At 38.5% G+C, this 17,187-nt stretch overlaps 1 protein-coding gene across 4 annotated transcripts in view; it reads right to left on the reverse strand.

Annotated features, from left to right (window-relative positions):
- Positions 1-2,079: 2,079 nt before the first annotated feature.
- Positions 2,080-17,187, reverse strand: part of TUBGCP5 (tubulin gamma complex associated protein 5) — a 57,222-nt gene continuing 42,114 nt past the window's right edge. For 3 of the 4 annotated variants that reach the window (XM_041753102.1, XM_041753101.1, XM_041753100.1), the window contains 7 exons: positions 14,840-14,924; positions 14,616-14,736; positions 13,872-14,050; positions 12,021-12,146; positions 11,358-11,446; positions 3,043-3,143; positions 2,080-2,341 (listed from right to left, as the gene is read on the reverse strand). In XM_041753102.1, coding sequence (XP_041609036.1) covers positions 2,295-2,341; positions 3,043-3,143; positions 11,358-11,446; positions 12,021-12,146; positions 13,872-14,050; positions 14,616-14,736; positions 14,840-14,924 — 748 coding nt within the window. In that variant the 3' untranslated portion in view covers positions 2,080-2,294. Of the gene's footprint in view, positions 2,342-3,042; positions 3,144-11,357; positions 11,447-12,020; positions 12,147-13,871; positions 14,051-14,615; positions 14,737-14,839; positions 14,925-17,187 lie in introns of those variants that run through there. The other variant, XR_005987417.1, reaches the window with a different exon arrangement.

Genomic DNA, 17,187 nt, shown 5'->3' on the forward strand with positions numbered 1-17,187 from the left:
CTTGGATGCCGGGAGGGTGAAGCCAGGGATCTGATGGAAGCTGGGGCAGAAGAGAGGTGACTCTTTGCTCTTCTGTGAGAGCTTCCTCAGGAGTGGTGGGTGTGAACTCCCTGCTCAGGGATAGAGGGAGCAGGGCAACACCATTCTGCCCACTGTCCTCCTTTACCCCTGTACATCAGCACTGAATTCATATCGTTCAACAATCATTCTGAATGTAAAATGGACTAAATGCTCCAATCAAAAGACACAAGTATCAAAATGGATAAAAAACAAGACCCATCGATATGCTGCGTAGAAGAGACTAATTTTTGATCTAAAGATACCTCCAGATTGAAACTGAGGGGATGAAGAACCAACTATCATACTAACAGATCTCAAAAGAAAGCCAGGGTAGCCATGCTTACATCAGACAAACTACATTTTATTTTTTTTTCAAACTACATTTTAAAACAAAGACAGTAAAAGCAGCCTTAAGAGGTAAGTACACTGTAATACAGGCCTTTCTCAAAAAGCAAGGAAGGTCTCAAATATACAACCTAATCCTAGAAAAGGACCAGCATATAAAGCATAAAGCCAGCAGAAGAGAATATAGAGCAGAAAGAAATGGTATAGAGGAATGCATGGGTGGCACAGTTAAACCAAAACTCTTGTTTTAGGCTAAGGCCCTGATCTCAGGGTCTTGCGATTGAGCCCTACATCAAGCTCCATGCTCAGTGCAGAGTCAGCTTAAGACTCTCTTTCTCTCTCTCTGCTCCTCCCCACTGTACTTTCTCTCTCAGATAAATACATAAATGTTTGGAAAAAAAGATATAGAAACAACAATAAAAACCAGAACTGATCAATAAAACTAAAAGCTGGTCAGAATGGGTAAAATCAACAACTCAGGAAACTACATGTGTTGGCGAGGATGTGGAGAAAGGGGAACCCTCTTACAATTCTGGTGGGAATGCAAACTGGCGCAGCCAAATGTATAAAAACATGGTGTGTGTGTGTGTGTGTGTGTGTGTGCGCACGCACACACACACATACTGGAATATTACTCAGCCATCAAAAAGAATGGCATCGGGATCCCTGGGTGGCAGCAGCGGTTTGGCGCCTGCCTTTGGCCCAGGGCGCGATCCTGGAGACCCGGGATCGAATCCCACGTCGGGCTCCCGGTGCATGGAGCCTGCTTCTCCCTCCGCCTGTGTCTCTGCCTCTCTCTCTCTCTATGACTATCATAAATAAATAAAAAAAAAAAATAAAAAAAAAAAAAAATAAAAAAAAAAAAAAACAAAAAGAATGGCATCTTGCTATTTGCACCAATGTGGATAGAACTAGAGGGTATTATGCTGAGTGAAGTCAGTCAAAGAAAGACAAATACTGTAAGATTTCACTTGTGGAATTTAAGAAACAAAAGCAATGAATATAGGGGAAGGGAAGGAAAAATAAATAAGAGGGAAACAGAGAGGGAGGCAAACCATAAGAGACTCTTAACTATAGGGAACAAACTGAGGGTTGCTGGAGGGGAGGTAGGTGAGGAGGTTGGATAGGAGCATGATAGGTATTGAGGAGGGCACATGATGGAATGAGCCCTGGGTGTTACAAGCAAGTGATACTACTTAGTCCTCTGTTTCTACAGATGAAACAGCTACCTTCTCCCTTTGATTTAGCCCATAAAACATCTGTCTGCCTCACATGGTATTTTGAACTGTTACACCTGCACTCTCCTGGAAGCTTTTGAAATTGCTAAAAAAGTCTATCCTCTGATAAGGAAGAGTTACAAAAGCTACACATAATAGTAGGGTATGACTGAGATCTATTCTGCCATCTACTTTACTTAATAATAGTTCTAAATTCTACTTCTGAGACTAGTAATACACTATATGTTAACTAACTTGAATTTAAATAAGACGTAAAAAAATAAAAACAGAAACAAAGAAAAACTATGTAAGAATTTCTGCAACCAAGCAAAAGGAGAATAGAAGATTTTAAAATGTCCTCTTTTTAATAGCAGTAACTGCAAATGATATAATTCACATTTAAAGGTATGATACCAAAAATGTATCTTACAGTAGGAAATATATAAGTATAAACAGCTTATATACACTTTGCTTTATTGATAAAATTTTATATACATAACCTTGTATACTATCCAGTAATTTCCAAAGAAAACATCTGCAAATGTACTTGTCTAGACAGTAGAGAATAGTTTTTAAAATGAATCAGAACAGAGATTCTGATTCCTCAGCTGCATGTGGTGGAATTATATTTGTATAAATATCAATCTTAGGTATTTACTACATTAAAGATATTTAACTTTGTTCCATTCCAGCCATGAGTGACAGTGCAAGAGATTCCACTGTGGAAATAATAAAAATAAGGTTACAAATAGGTTTAAATATTTGAAAATAAGGCTTATTAAATATAAATTGAAAAAGTAAGGTTTACTTCATTTTTAAGATTTTAATGCTGAAAACAAAACATCTTGCATTTCACTGAACAAATCACGATTGTCTCCTCTGTCATAGAATCTGGAGTCAGTTCATAACAAAATGCTATGTTCTAACCTATGAATGGATCCTCTTTGTGAAACAATAACCCAATGCAAAATGGACAAATAGGTTAATGTTTGCTCTAACACGTGTTTTTAAAAATGTTCAGCTACTCTTAATTAGTATATTACAATTAGAATACACAGAAAAAGGGAAGAGATTAAACCCATACGTTTCTGGAAAAAAAAAAGCTATGCAAAGATACTACTTAGTCCTGTTTCTACAGATGAAACATACTACACATAATAGTAGGGTATGACTGAGATCTATTCTGGTTTACTTAATAATAGTTCTAAACCTTTAAAAAAATTAAAAGCATCTGATATTCATTTACCACATTGTAATTCTGAAAAAATAAGTCAAAGCATGGCACAACTGCTGAGGGACTTTCCAAGTTTGAATAGATAAAAATTTCTAATTCTTCATGAGATTAGTACCAAAATAATAACATGCAGACTTAGCTACAAGAAAATACAAAAGCAATAATAATTTAACATGGTATACTCACAATGGGGAAAGGATCCTCTACAGACAGCTTTGTTTAAAATGGTTACAAGAAACATATGGCAGTTTTTAAAATCAGACTCCATTTTCTCTATAGATTCCATTCTAGGAAAGAAAGTAAATTTCAATTTAAGTATATAAAGGGTTAATGAGTAGGTTACAAAATATCTTTAGAGGAATTCCAGATGTACTTCAGTTTAATTGCCAAAGTCTAAAGAAATACATAATTTCTTGCCCAACCTTAAAATACAAGCTTTCCAAATGTTTGAAGAAAAAGTCATTAGGACATAAAACGTCCTTTTAGGTGGTACTGAATTCTGAAGCTGAGATGACTGGGGATGTTCCCTTTCCCATTACACATTTCTTTATTTTCATTTACATACCTTCTTTTGAAACAAAGACTACATTAAAGACATAAAACCCTACATCTTAAAATTATTTAAAAAACGGGATGTAAAAATAAGACAATCAGAGAGGGAGACAAACCATTAAGAGACAAACTGAGGGATGCTGGGGGGGGGATGGGGTCACTGGGTGCTGGGCATTAAGGAGGGCATGTGATGTAATGAGCACTGAGTGTTATAGAGGATAATGAATCACTAAATTCTACCACTGAAACTAATAATACACTATATGTTAACTAACTGAATTTAAATAAATCATAAAGAATAAAATCTTTAAATTAAATAATAAAAATTTATTACGGGCAATAGGCAACATACATAGAAAGAGAGCCCAGAGGACATTCGCATATCCACATCCAGCTTCAGCAGGCACGTACCACCAAGGAGTTCTATGCGCAGCCAGCCCTACCACACTTAGAAGCAAATTTGAGGCATGACAGCATTCTGACGTAAGTATTTCAGTGTGTATACATTAAAGATAAAACCCTTTTTCAAACATAGCCACAGTATCATTTACTTGAAAATCCTTAATATTTTAATATAATTTTATATTTTATATATATTATATACATTTTAATATAATAAAAAAACCAGTCAGTACTCAAATTTAAAGTTGCTTTTGAAATTTTTCATTCTTTTGCTTTAAGTCTGTAAGTTAATTTCCATAAACTATAATGGCAAATAATGCTTTATAGCCCTCCTAACTCCTGTTATTTTTCTAACAATTTACTTTTGAAGAAATTGAAACAGTTCAATTTTAGACAAGCATATGCAGCAGTGTTATTTTCTCCTTTACCTCACAGTGATACGGAGAGAAAAAGGTGCTTTACACACTTTGAGACAGTCATAATAAAGCAAGTAAGACTTTTATTTTTGCTGCAATTATGATTATTTATTTATTTTTAAAAAAGATTTATTTACTTATTTATTTATGATAGACAGAGAGAGAGAGAGAGAGAGAGGCAGAGACACAGGAGGAGGAGAAGCAGGCTCCATGCCGGGAGCCTGACGTGGGTCCCGGGATTCCAGGATTGCGCCCTGGGCCAAAGGCAGGCACTAAACCGCTGAGCCACTCAGGGATCCCCCATTTGTTTAAAAAAGGATGAATCTTTATTTAGACTCAGAGGGTTTAGTCCACTACAATACAGAAACATACGGCATTTAACAGTTATTTTGTAAAGGTATAAAGTAGACCAATTCTATCTTTTAATTAGATTGTATTTATATTTTAATTGATGTCAATTTAAGCTTATTTTGCTAACAAAGGCCTGAGTTTTCATTCTAAGTCCATGAGTACATATTAGCAGAAAGATCCCATCCTCTTATTTATTTTTTTCTTGGAGTTCAATTTGCCAACATATAGCATAACACCAAGTGGTCATCCCATCAAGTGTCCCCCCTAGTGCCGGTCACCAAGTCACCCCAATGCTCCGCCCACCTCCCTTTTCACCATCCCTTGTTCATTTCCCAGAGTTAGGCGTCTCTCATGTTATGTCACCCTCACTGATAATTCCCACTCTTTCTCTCCTATCCCCGTTATTCCCTTCTATTTTTTATATTCCCTAAATGAATGAGAGCATATGTTTGTTCATCTCCGATTGACTTATTTCACTTAATAACCTCCAGTTCCATTCATGTTGAAGCAAATGGTGGGTATTTATCATTTCTAATGGCTGAGTAATATTCCTTTTCTTAAATTCCTTATTTACTTTTTAATAATAAGTTTATTTTTTTATTGGTGTTCAATTTGCCAACATACAGAATAACACCCAGTGCTCATCCCGTCAAGTGACCCCCTCAATGCCCGTCACCCAGTCATCCCCACCCTCTGCCTACCTCCCTTTCTACCACCCCTAGTTCATTTCCCAGAGTCAGGAGTCTTTATGTTCTGTCTCCCTTTCTGATATTTCCCACAGATTTCTTCTCCCTTCCCTTCTATTCCCTTGCACTATTATTTATATTCCCCAAATGAATGAGAACATATGTTTGTCCTTCTCCAATTGACTTACTTCACTCAGCATAATACCCTCCAGTTCTATCCACGTTGAAGCAAATGGTGGGTATTTGTCGTTTCTAATGGCTGAGTAATATTCCATTGTATACATAGACCACAGCTTCTTTATCCATTCATCTTTTGATGGACGCCGAGGCTCCTTCCACAGTTTGGCTATTGTGGACAGTGCTGCTAGAAACATCGGGGTGCAGGGGTCCCGGCGTTTCATTGCATCTGCATCTTTGGGGTAAATCCCCAGCAGTGCAACTGCTGGGTCGTAGGGCAGGTCTATTTTTAACTCTTTGAGGAACCTCCACACAGTTTTCCAGAGTGGCTGCACCAGTTCACATTTCCACCAACAGTGTAAGAGGGTTCCCCTTTCTCCCCATCCTCTCCAACATTTGTGGTTTCCTGCCTTGTTCATTTTCCCCATTCTCACTGGTGTGAGGTGGTATCCCATTGTGGTTTTGATTTGTATTTCCCTGATGGCAAGTGATGCAGAGCATTTTCTCATATGCGTGTTGGCCATGTCTATGTCTTCCTCTGTGAGATTTCTGTTCATGTCTTTTTCCCATTTCATGATTGGATTGTTTGTTTCTTTGGTGTTGAGTTTCATAAGTTCTTTATGGATCTTGGAAACTAGCCCTTTATCTGATATGTCATTTGCAAATATGATCTCCCATTCTGTAGGTTGTCTTTGAGTTTTGTTGACTGTATCCTTTGCTGTGCAAAAGCATTTTATCTTGATGAAGTCCCAATAGTTCATTTTTGCTTTTGTTTCTTTTGCCTTTGTGGATGTATCTTGCAAGAAGCTACTGTGGCTGAGTGTAAAAAGGGTGTTGCCTGTGTTCTCCTCTAGGATGTTGATGGAATCTTGTCTCACATTTAGATCTTCATCCATTTTGAGTTTATCTTTGTGTATGGTGCAAGACAGTGGTCTAGTTTCATTCTTCTGCATGTGGATGTCCAGTTTTCCCAGCACCATTTATTGAAGAGGCTGTCTTTCTTCTAGCGGATAGTCTTTCCTCTTTTATCGAATATTAGTTGACCATAAAGTTGAGAGGCTACTTCTGGGTTCTCTATTCTGTTCCATTGATCTATGTGTCTGTTTTTGTGCCAGTACCACACTGTCTTGATGACCACAGCTTTGTAGTACAACCTGAAATCTGGCACCGTGATGCTCCCAGCTATGGTTTTCTTTTTTAAAATTCCCCTATTTGGGGTCTTTTCTGATTCCACACAATTCTTAAAATAATTTGTTCTAACTCTCTGAAAAAAGTCCATAGTATTTTGATAGGGATTGCATTAAATGTGTAAATTGCCCTGGGTGACATTGACATTTTTACAATATTAATTCTGCCAATCCATGAGCATGGAATATTTTTCCACCTCTTTGTGTCTTCCTCAATTTGTTTCAGAAGTGTTCTAGTTTTTAGGGTATAGATCCTTTACGTCTTTGGTTTAAGTTTATTCCTAGGTATCTTATGCTTTTGGGTGCAATTGCAAATGGGATTGACTCCTTAATTTCTCTTTCTTCAGTCTCATTGTTAGTGTATAGAAATGCCATTGATTTCTGGGCACTGATTTTGTATCCTGCCACGCTACCAAATTGCTGTATGAGTTCTAGCAATCTTGGGGTGCAGTCTTGGGTTTTCTATGTAGAGTATCATGTCATTGGTGAAGAGGGAGAGTTTGACTTCTTTGCCAATTTGAATGCCTTTCTTTTTGTTGTCTGATTGCTGAGGCTAGGACTTCTAGTACTATGTTGAATAGCAGTGGTGAGAGTGGACATCCCTGTCTTGTTCCTGACCTTAGGGGAAAGGCTCCCAGTGCTTCCCCATTGAGAATGATATTTGCTCTGGGCTTTTCGTAGATGGCTTTTAAGATGTTGAGGAATGTTCCCTCTATCCCTACACTCTGAAGAGTTTTGATCAGGAATGGATGCTGTATTTTGTCAAATGCTTTCTCTGCATCTAATGAGAGGATCATATGGTTCTTCGTTTTTCTCTTGCTGATATGATGAATCACATTGACTGTTTTACGAGTGTTGAACCAGCCTTGTGTCCCAGGAATAAATCCTACTTGGTCATGGTGAATAGTTTTCTTAATGTACTATTGGATCATATTGGCCAGTATCTTGTTGAGAATTTTTGCAAGATTGGAAGTTTTCATTTTTAATTTCTGAAATAGCTTCAGAATATGTATTAATTCTTTTTTAAATGTTTGGTAGAATTCTGCTGGGAGGCTTACCTCTTATTTGTTAGACTCTTGTTTGTTGGGAGATTTTTGATTACTACTTCACTTTCTTTCCTGGTTGTGGATATGTTCAGTTTTCTATTTCTTTCTGTTTCAGTTTTGGTAGTTTATATGTTTCTAGGAATGCATCCATTTCTTCCAGATTGCCCAGTATGTTGGCATACAGTTGATCATAATATTCTCTTATAATTGCTTGTATTTCTTCAGTGTTGGTTAAGATTTCTCCTCTTTCATTCACGATTTTATTAATTTGGGTCCTTTCTCTTTCTCTTTTGATAATCTGGTTAGGTGTTTATCAATATTAATTCAAAGAACCAGCTCATAGTTTCGTTGATGTGTTCTAATATGTTTTTTTTTTTTTTTCAAATCTATAGATCATTGATTTCTGCTCTAATCTTTATTCTCTTCTGCTGGATTTACGCTTTATTTGCCGTGCTTTCTCCAGTTCCTTTAGGTCTAAGTTTAGGTTGTGTATTTGAGACTTTTCTTGATTCTTGAGTACGGTCTTGCTATATACTTTCCTGTTATAATCATCTTTGTTGCATCCCAAAAGTTTGAACTATGATGTTTTCATTTTCTTCCATGTTTTAAAAAAAATTCTTTAATTTCCTGGTTGACCCAGTTCTTTCTTAGTAGCAATGCCCCTTATCCTCCATGTATTTGTGTCGCTTCCAAATTTTCTCTTGTGATGGAGTTCACGTTTTAAAGTGGTCTGGGGATCCCTGGGTGGCGCAGCGGTTTGGCGCCTGCCTTTGGCCCAGGGAGCGATCCTGGAGACCCGGGATCGAATCCCACATGGGGCTCCTGGTGCATGGAGCCTGCTTCTCCCTCTGCCTATGTATCTGTCTCTCTCTCTCTCTCTGTGACTACCATAAATAAATAAAAAAAAAATTAAAAAAAAATAAAGTGGTCTGAAAATAGGCATGTATAATCTTAATCTTTTGGTACCAGTTGATATTTTAATTTGTGACCCAGTATGTGATCTATTCTGGAGAATGTTCCATGTGTACTTGAGTAGAATGTGTAGTCTTTTGCCTCAGGATGAAATGCTCTGGATATAAACTGAAATCCATCTGGTCCAGTGTGTCATTTCAAAGCTCCTATTTTCTTGTTGATCTTCTTAGATGATCTGTCCATTGCTGTGATCAGGGTGTTAAAGTCCCCTACTATTATTGTACTATCAATGTGTTTCTTTAATACTGTTATTATTAACAGTATACTGTTTATATAATTGTCTGCTCCATAGTTCGGGGCATAAATATTTACAATTGTTAAATCTTGTTGGATAGACCCTTTAATTATGATATATAGTATACCAATTCTTTTATTGAAATCTTTGGTTTAAAATCTAGTTTGTTTGATAAAAGGATGGTTACTTCAGGTTTCTTTTTTTTATGTCCACTGGCATGATAAATGGTTCTCCATCTTCACACTTTAAATCAGGAGGTATCTTTGGGTCTACAATAAGTCTCTCTTATAAGCAGCATATTGATGGATCTTATTTTTTTATCCATTCTGATACCATATGTCTTTTCATTGAAACATTTCGTTCATTTACATTCAGAATAATTACTGAAAGATTTGAACTTAATGCCACTGTATTACTTGTAAAGTCACTGTTCCTGTAGATTGTCTCTGTTCTTTTCTGGTCTTTGTTACTTTGGGGCTCTCTGCTCAAAGGATTCCCTTTAATATTTCTTCCAGGGCTGGTTTAGTGTTCACAAATTACTTTTGTTTGTTCTTTAAACTTTTTAAAAAAGTTTTATACATTTGACAGAAAAAGAGAGAACGAGCACAAGTAGGTGAAGTGGCAGGCAGAGGAGGAGGGAGAAGAGGCTCCCTGCTGAGCAGAGCCTCATGTGGAGCTCAATCCTAGGACCCCAATATTATGGTTGAATTGAAGGTAGATGCTTCAACTGAACCACCCTGGTGCCCCCTTCCTGAAAACTCTTTATCTCTCCTTCTATTCTGAATGACAAACCTTGACGGATGAAATATTCTTAGCTGCATAGTTTTCCCATTTAGAACCCTGAATATATCATGACAGTCCTTTCTAGATTGCCAGGTCTTTGACCAGGTCTGTTGCCAGCCTTATGTGTTTACCCTTGTAGATTAAGGACCTCTTGTCCCAAATGGCTTTCAGGATTTTTATCTTTATCTCTGAAAGTTGCAAGCTTCACTATTTTACGTTGAAGTATTTGATATCTGACCTAATTTTATTGATTGGCGGGGGGGGGAGTTCCTCTGTGCTTCCTGGATTAGGGAAGTTCTTAGCTAGAATTTGTTCAAATATACCTTCTGTCCCCCACCCCTCTTCATCTTCTGGGACCCATATTATCTGGATATTATGTTGCTTTATGGAATTGCTGAGTTCTCAAAGTCTCCCTTCATGATCCAGTAGCTTTCTCTCTTCTTTTCAGCTTTATTCTCCATCATTTTGTCTTCTATGTCACTGACTTCTCTGGCTCATTCATCCTTGCTGTTAGAGCTCTATTTTTTACTGCATTTCAGTAATAGCATTTTAAGTTGGGCTGTTAGATTTTCACTTTTATTTCTCCATACAGGATTCTTGAATATCTCCTATAGTTTTTTCAAGCCCTGCTGGTATCTTTACAATCGTTTAAATTCTAGTTCAGTTATCCTATACTTATATTCATATTGATTAAATCCCTGGTAGTGAGTGGTATCCCCTGTTCTTTCTTTTGTGGTGAATTTCTCCATTTGATCATTATGTCCAGAAAAGAAGAAAACACAATACCAGAAAAACAAGAAAAATAACAAACCAGAAGAAAACAAAAAGGCAAAATAAGAAAAAAAATCATCAAACCAGACACAAACTGAACAAAACAAAATACTATCTCCTGGGATTATTTTGGTCTGCTTGTTAAAAGAAACTAGATCGCAGGCAGCCCGGGTGGCTCAGCGGTTTAGCGCTGCCTTCAGCCCAGGGTGTGATCCTTGGAGACCCGGGATCGAGTCCCACATCAGGCTCCCTGCATGGAGCCTGCTTCTCCCTCTGCCTATGTCTCTGCGTCTCTTTCTCGAATAAATAAATAAAATCTTTAAAAAAAAAAAAACAAAATGAAAAGAAACTAGATCCCAACATAAGAAACAAAAATGTATGTATATGAAAATAAAGTAAAATATACAATGAATGGAAAGCAAAGATAAAAAATATATACATATATAATGTATATATAAAAAAAGAATTGAAAAAATACGAAAATAGCTGTAAAAAACCAGAAAAACTAACTAAATAAAAAAAATCACCAATGCTATATAGTGATTTCTCCAAGAGCTGAATTTTGTAGATCTCTATGGTTGGTGGACTCAGTGTTAACTGCTTGTTTCTGCTGCTTCTCTGGTGGAGGCACCTGCTGTGCTGATGTTGAGGTGCCCTTATGGTGGTCGAATTCCACCTCCCTTGTCAGTGGGCTGAGATCAGGGTTAGGGGCTCCAGACGCCACCGGGTGGCGCTGTTTTGCTCCCTGAAGGCTTTCAGCCCTGATGAGAATGAAAATGGCCAGGCCCCAGTCTCTAGCCCCAGATCTAAAGGTTTGTGACCCCACTCTTCAGTGAGCCCTCATAGACAAGCAGTCGTCATAAAGCCTGTTTTAAAAGGAAAGCTGAAATAGTCACAATGCAGAGGTTCCACAAGCTACTTACTGCCACGTCCCCAGACCTGCTTGCCAACCATCTGCAAACATGAGAGCCAAATTCAATACCTTCATGATGGCTTCTTTCACAAAACTGACCTGGAGATAAAAACCACAGACAAAATACAGGCTCTATAACTATGTTTGGACATGGACACCAACACTTTCATTTAATCTACATGAGTCACAGAAAAAGCTCATCAGTGCAATGACAGCCTTCAGTATAATATGGAAGGGTGCCAGACTATGAATAAGTGCACTTGGAATGAGATACAGGGAATATTAGCAACAGAGCTGACCAATAGAGCAAGAGACCATTTCCTGGGATGGCCGTTTAAATTCATCCACAAAAGGGAGCAAGTAATCCAATGGACTTATCCCATATATTCTTGCTAGCTGGATGCACTTCCTGACTAAAGCACTGTATCATTCCACAACTGCAGACAGAATTTTCCAATTGAATACAAGCGCAGTGTGCAGATGATCACAATGCAGTTCTCATCTGCTTCTCTCAGACACAATTTCTAGTAATATGGCACAAATTTGTAACAAATTTGAAACTCTGCAGAACAGAGGCTTAGTAAGTGTTAAATTCTGAAGCAGATAGACAACTTCCCTTGGCCAGCTTCACTCCTGCCTCAGTGGCCAAATCTGCAGATAACATCTCACGTACCTTTTCTCTTAGCAAACATCGATCATGGATGGTTGACAAGTATCTATAGTGAATCTTAATCAATTGATCTAAATCCTTGGCTTCTTCAACTTGATGTTGAAACTCCAGTCCTGTACTGTGAAGAATCTTGAAGAGAAAGATGAAGTTTAATCAGCAGACTTCTTTGAGGACTTGTGTGCTAGACACAAAACTGTTTATCAACCTCTTCTACTCCTCTCAAATTTTCTTCAATAGTTACATCTGTAAAATTTACAAAGTACCTTTTTTAAAAAAGATTTTATTTATTAATTTGTGAGAGACACAGAGAGAGAGGCAGAGACATAGGCAGAGGGAGAAGCAGGCTCCCTGTGGGGAGCCCAATGTGGGACTCCATCCCAGAACCCTGGGTTCACGACCTGAGCCAAATTCAGTTCAAACACTGAGCCACGCAGGTGCTCCGAAGTACCTTCTTTAAAGGCTGGCATTCTTATCCTAGAATAATGGTGGAGGTCAGTTCTTTAGGAAATCCACTTGTACAGTAAATGAATGCCTTAGTTTGTACTAACAGGTTGCTCCTGGTGGCCAGGGGCAAGTACATCAAACCACATACAAAATGCATTGATTTTTAAAAAAACAATTATCAGGTAAATTAAACTTGTGTTTTTTTAAATTTTTATTTATTTATGATAGTCACACAGAGAGAGAGAGGGAGGCAGAAACATAGACAGAGGGAGAAGCAGGCTCCATGCACCGAGCCCAATGTGGGATTCGATCCCAGGTCTCCAGGATTGCGCCCTGGGTCAAAGGCAGGCACCAAACCGCTGTGCCACCCAGGGATCCCCAACTTATGTGTTTTTTTTAAGTTTCACTGTTTTTATAATGATCTTTCTTTAAAAGGAAGATAGATGTTTAACGAGAAAACAACAAGTAAAAACTTAAAAACTCCTACCATTTACTCTCAGTAATTAAGGGTTTAAGGCTGCCTCTGAAGGCCAATACGTGGTAAGCAGAAAGCACCTCTGCCATATGCATCATGTCTAAAACACAGGCTTCAAAGCCTCACTTCTTCCAAATAAGTTGAATTTTCAGAACTTATGTACAAATGAGTTTTTTTTTAAAGCAGCCATTTTAAATCCCAAATAAGTACTGTCTTCCAAAATACTGCTATTGTTCAAATATCTGAACTCCTATTCCAAACTTCCTCTAGACCTGTTTTTAAGATGTATAAGGAAAGCAGTTTCAGGGGAAACTGGGTGGCTTAGTGGTTGAAAAGTCTGCCTGTGGCTCAGGTCATGATCCCGGGATCCTGGGATCGAATCCTACATCAGGCTCCCCTCAGGGAACCTGCTTCTCCCTTAGCCTATATCTCTGCCTCTCTCTTTCTGTCTCTCATGAATAAATAAATTAAAAATCTTGGGAAAAAAAGGAAGAAAGAAAAGCAGCTTCATTTACTTCATAATCAGTTGCTTCTTTTTTTAAAGAAAAAATACATAATCTGGCTGCATCTTCCTCTTTACACACCATACTAGCCTGACAGATTTTTGGCTGTTACTAAAATTTGAAGCCATTTTCCAGGGACAGATCTGTCATCACTGATAAAGCTTAAAAGGCTATATATTTCAAGTTCTGAAGATAATTACAAAAGAGGAGCTCTGGATATACCTGGATAATTACAAAAGAGGAGGCTACCGGACAACAGGGACAGGAATCTCTGGTTACACATGTTGTGGCATGTTTAAAAAAAAATTTCCCCCCACTGCCTTGTTATTTTATGATCAAATATTTTATATGTGCTATTTTCTTACTTATTGTCTACAAGTATTCTCTGGGCTCTTTACTTATAAATATATCACAAGTAGTCCAGGCACAAACCCTGGTCATGATGTAGTTGTGTAAGCTGTTCACAAAGTGCATGAGCTTCACTCTCAAGAGGAACATACGATGAATTTGCTGTCTTACTGGCTCCTTTTGTGGTGCAAACCGAGCAGTTGTATCTTGTTCACATAAAAGTCCTTCTCTAAGTTGTGGTTTTCCAGCAGTACTTGCCAGTTCTATATAGGATTGAAAGAGCAGAGAAGGTGGGAAGAACATCTACTCAAGGCCCACCTGTGCCATTGCACAGGGATGGGACTTCTGATATGGTCACCAACCTGCAAAGGGCACACTACAGGAGGCACACTAGTGTCTCTGGAAGGTAGGTAAGACAGTGAAAAGTTCCCCTTATCATCCTGATTACCACTGTCATGTAAATGCAAAGTCCCAATATCTGGTCATTTTAAAGATTTTTGTGTAATTAAAGAGTACTTATTCTAGCTAAATTCCTTTATTTTAATTTATTTTTTATTGGTTTTCAATTTGCCAACATATAGAATAACACCCAGTTCTCATCCCAATTCTAGCTAAATTCCTAATCAAGCTGTTATAATTCAGATGGACTGCAGTATAATTCTCTGGTATTTCATTCAGGGAAGTTAATCTTGACATCTATAAAACTGTTGCTGTAAGTACTTGTGATTTGGGCACTTATGTATACATAAAAAATGACCAAAGATCACCCCCTTCTTTATTTCAGGGTTAAAATTCAATTATAACTTATCTGTTGAAAACAAATCTTACCACCAAATAGTAAAACATCCAGACTATATTTTGCCCACTTTATTTGCAATAAGAGAAGGAACACCTGATTATAAATTTTTTGACATTCCAAACTTATAACAATATCCACAGGCCATGGGATCTATGAAAACAAAAACAAAAAATTAGAGTAGAAAGTAATCTATTACTTGCATGTTGTAATTTCAACAGAAAACAATGTTCTTATAAAGTGTATCAGCACATACCTTATAGCTCAGGGTGAGACCATCTAAGATATGAACAGGGAGTTTCTTCTTAGTTGTGTCAACATTTTCATAAGATATAGACAGACTAGAAAAATAGATTTCAGCTTTAGTTTGTGAAAGTACTATGCTCAAATAAAAATACTGTTTAAAAACCATTAGCATTTTAACATCCACAGCAATTTCAAAGAAGACTCATTTCATAAAAGGAATGCAAATATTTCAATAAAGGTTTTCCAGCATATATTCTAGAATAGGAATTTGGTTTTAGAAGAGGAGCAAAGTTTTTAAATAATGGGTTTAGCTATGAAAGAGAAGAGATACTTAGATGTAGTAAGTTATTTAGGAAAAAGATGAAGTCAGGGAAGAAGATATAATGGTAATACGCTGGCTGGGTGCTTAATTTTTTAAAAGATTTTATTTATTCATGAGAGACACAGAGAGAGAGAGAGATGCAGAGACACTGGCAGAGAGAGAAGCAGGCTCCACATAGGGAGCCTGATGTGGGACTCGACCCCGGGGTCTCAAGGATCAGGCCCTGGGCTAAAGGTGGTGCTAAATCACTGAGCCACCCAGGATGCCCTGGGTGCTTAATTCTGATAAAATTCAGGCAACAGGCTCAGAAGATAGACTCTTTGCTGAGGGCAGTGGAGGCAGACTGCTCTCCTTGCCCTGGAGAGTGTGTGTGCAAGTCTATTGACAGGAATGGGATCTGTTTCTAAAGCAAAGGTATATACACACTGCTGCATCCACTGTTTCCTAACATTGGTTTGAATGTGACTCTCAACTGAAAGCAACAAATGTACATGGAAATGTCCTTGCACCAGGCACCACATGGGCACTTAAGTGCCCTTACTCATTAAATCCTCAGAGTTCTCTCAGTGGACTGGGAAATGGTGTAACACTCCCACAATTACAGAGGCATCAAGTGATGAAACAAGGATGCAGACCATGGAAGGTTTAAGTGTAATACAGATGGGGAGGCAGCCTTACAACCAGAGATGGCAAGCACAGCGTGTGACTTATAAATTAGGCAATTCATTCCATGTCATAGGCACTAGTTAGAATGTTTTTTAGCTTGTAAGTCTATTACATGTGCATCCACTAAGTACTTAGTTGGCACTTACTGGATACCTTGACAGTCACCATGCCAAGCACGTGAAAGAAAAGTCAATCCCTTCCCTTCTACAGGCTCATAGCCCAGAGCAAATCCCAGAGCAGACACAGGGTCAGGGTGCTGCGCCAATCCAGGCCAAGCAGGACTACGTAGAACAGGCCACTGCCAGGCCATGCAAATGGAAGAGCTCATAACTGGAGGAAGCTGTGAAGCAGGGAGAGTATACAGCTCTTTGGCAAACCAGAAATACTCTAAATCCCTGAAATGTAAAGTGTGGTAGGAGAGAGAACATGATGTGTCTATATGGGTACATGTAACTAGAAATGGGGTTGGGAAATGAGCCAGGTAGTAAAAGCTTGCCCTCTTATGAGAAGCTCAGCCCATCTGTTATGAGGCACCAATAAGGAGACTGAACACAACTGGTGGAGGGAACTGCTGGTTTACTGTAGTCACTCTGGTGACCCTGTTGGGGTTAAATGGAAGGGAGTGAAGCTTAGACACAGAGATAGTCAGGAGGTGTCAGAGAGGAGCTCTTGAGTGAGCACCCAGAGGTAAGGGGGAATGTTATCTAAGAGGCAGGACTGAACAATTAGGAAGGTGTAGGAGTTTTAGGAAAGAGGAAGGAATCTAGAGCAAGCCACACACTTCCTTTGGGCACTGGAATGAACAATGGTGCTCAACTAGAAGAGACAAGAGATGATTTGGGATGAGACGATGAAGTGCTCCGTTTTGGACACAAGACATCTGAGTGGAGTCACAAGCAGACACTTGGGCTAAAGGTACTGATCTGCAGGTCATAAGGCATTGCTGAAACCATTAACAGGGACTGGAATTGCCCCTGGTAAGAGTGCTGAGGCAGTAGAGAAAGAAGCTATGCCAAGGACATGTGGAAAGCAAGGGGCCCAAGGGAGATTATAGAAAGAGTAGCAGTGATGTGTGAGAGTTTTAAGACAGAGGCACTGTGCAGGGCAGGGGAGTAGCACTGGCAATGACGCTGGAATTGAGAAGGAGACTCAGCAAGCCTGAGGAGGCAGACAGCTGCCTAGAACACATGGAAGCTTGGAAGCCAGAGCAAAAGAGGTCCCCCAGGTGGCTCATTCCTCCTGAGTTAATCTATGACTAGAATGCAATCTCTTTATATTTGATATAAAAATACCATCAAATATTTTGTTTTGGTGGAGCTAGACAAGTTGATGATAAAGTACATTTGGGAAAACAAGCAAACAAGAATAGC

This window comes from Vulpes lagopus, chromosome 4 (assembly GCF_018345385.1).
Source record: "Vulpes lagopus strain Blue_001 chromosome 4, ASM1834538v1, whole genome shotgun sequence".
NCBI classification, from domain to species: Eukaryota; Metazoa; Chordata; class Mammalia; order Carnivora; family Canidae; genus Vulpes; species Vulpes lagopus.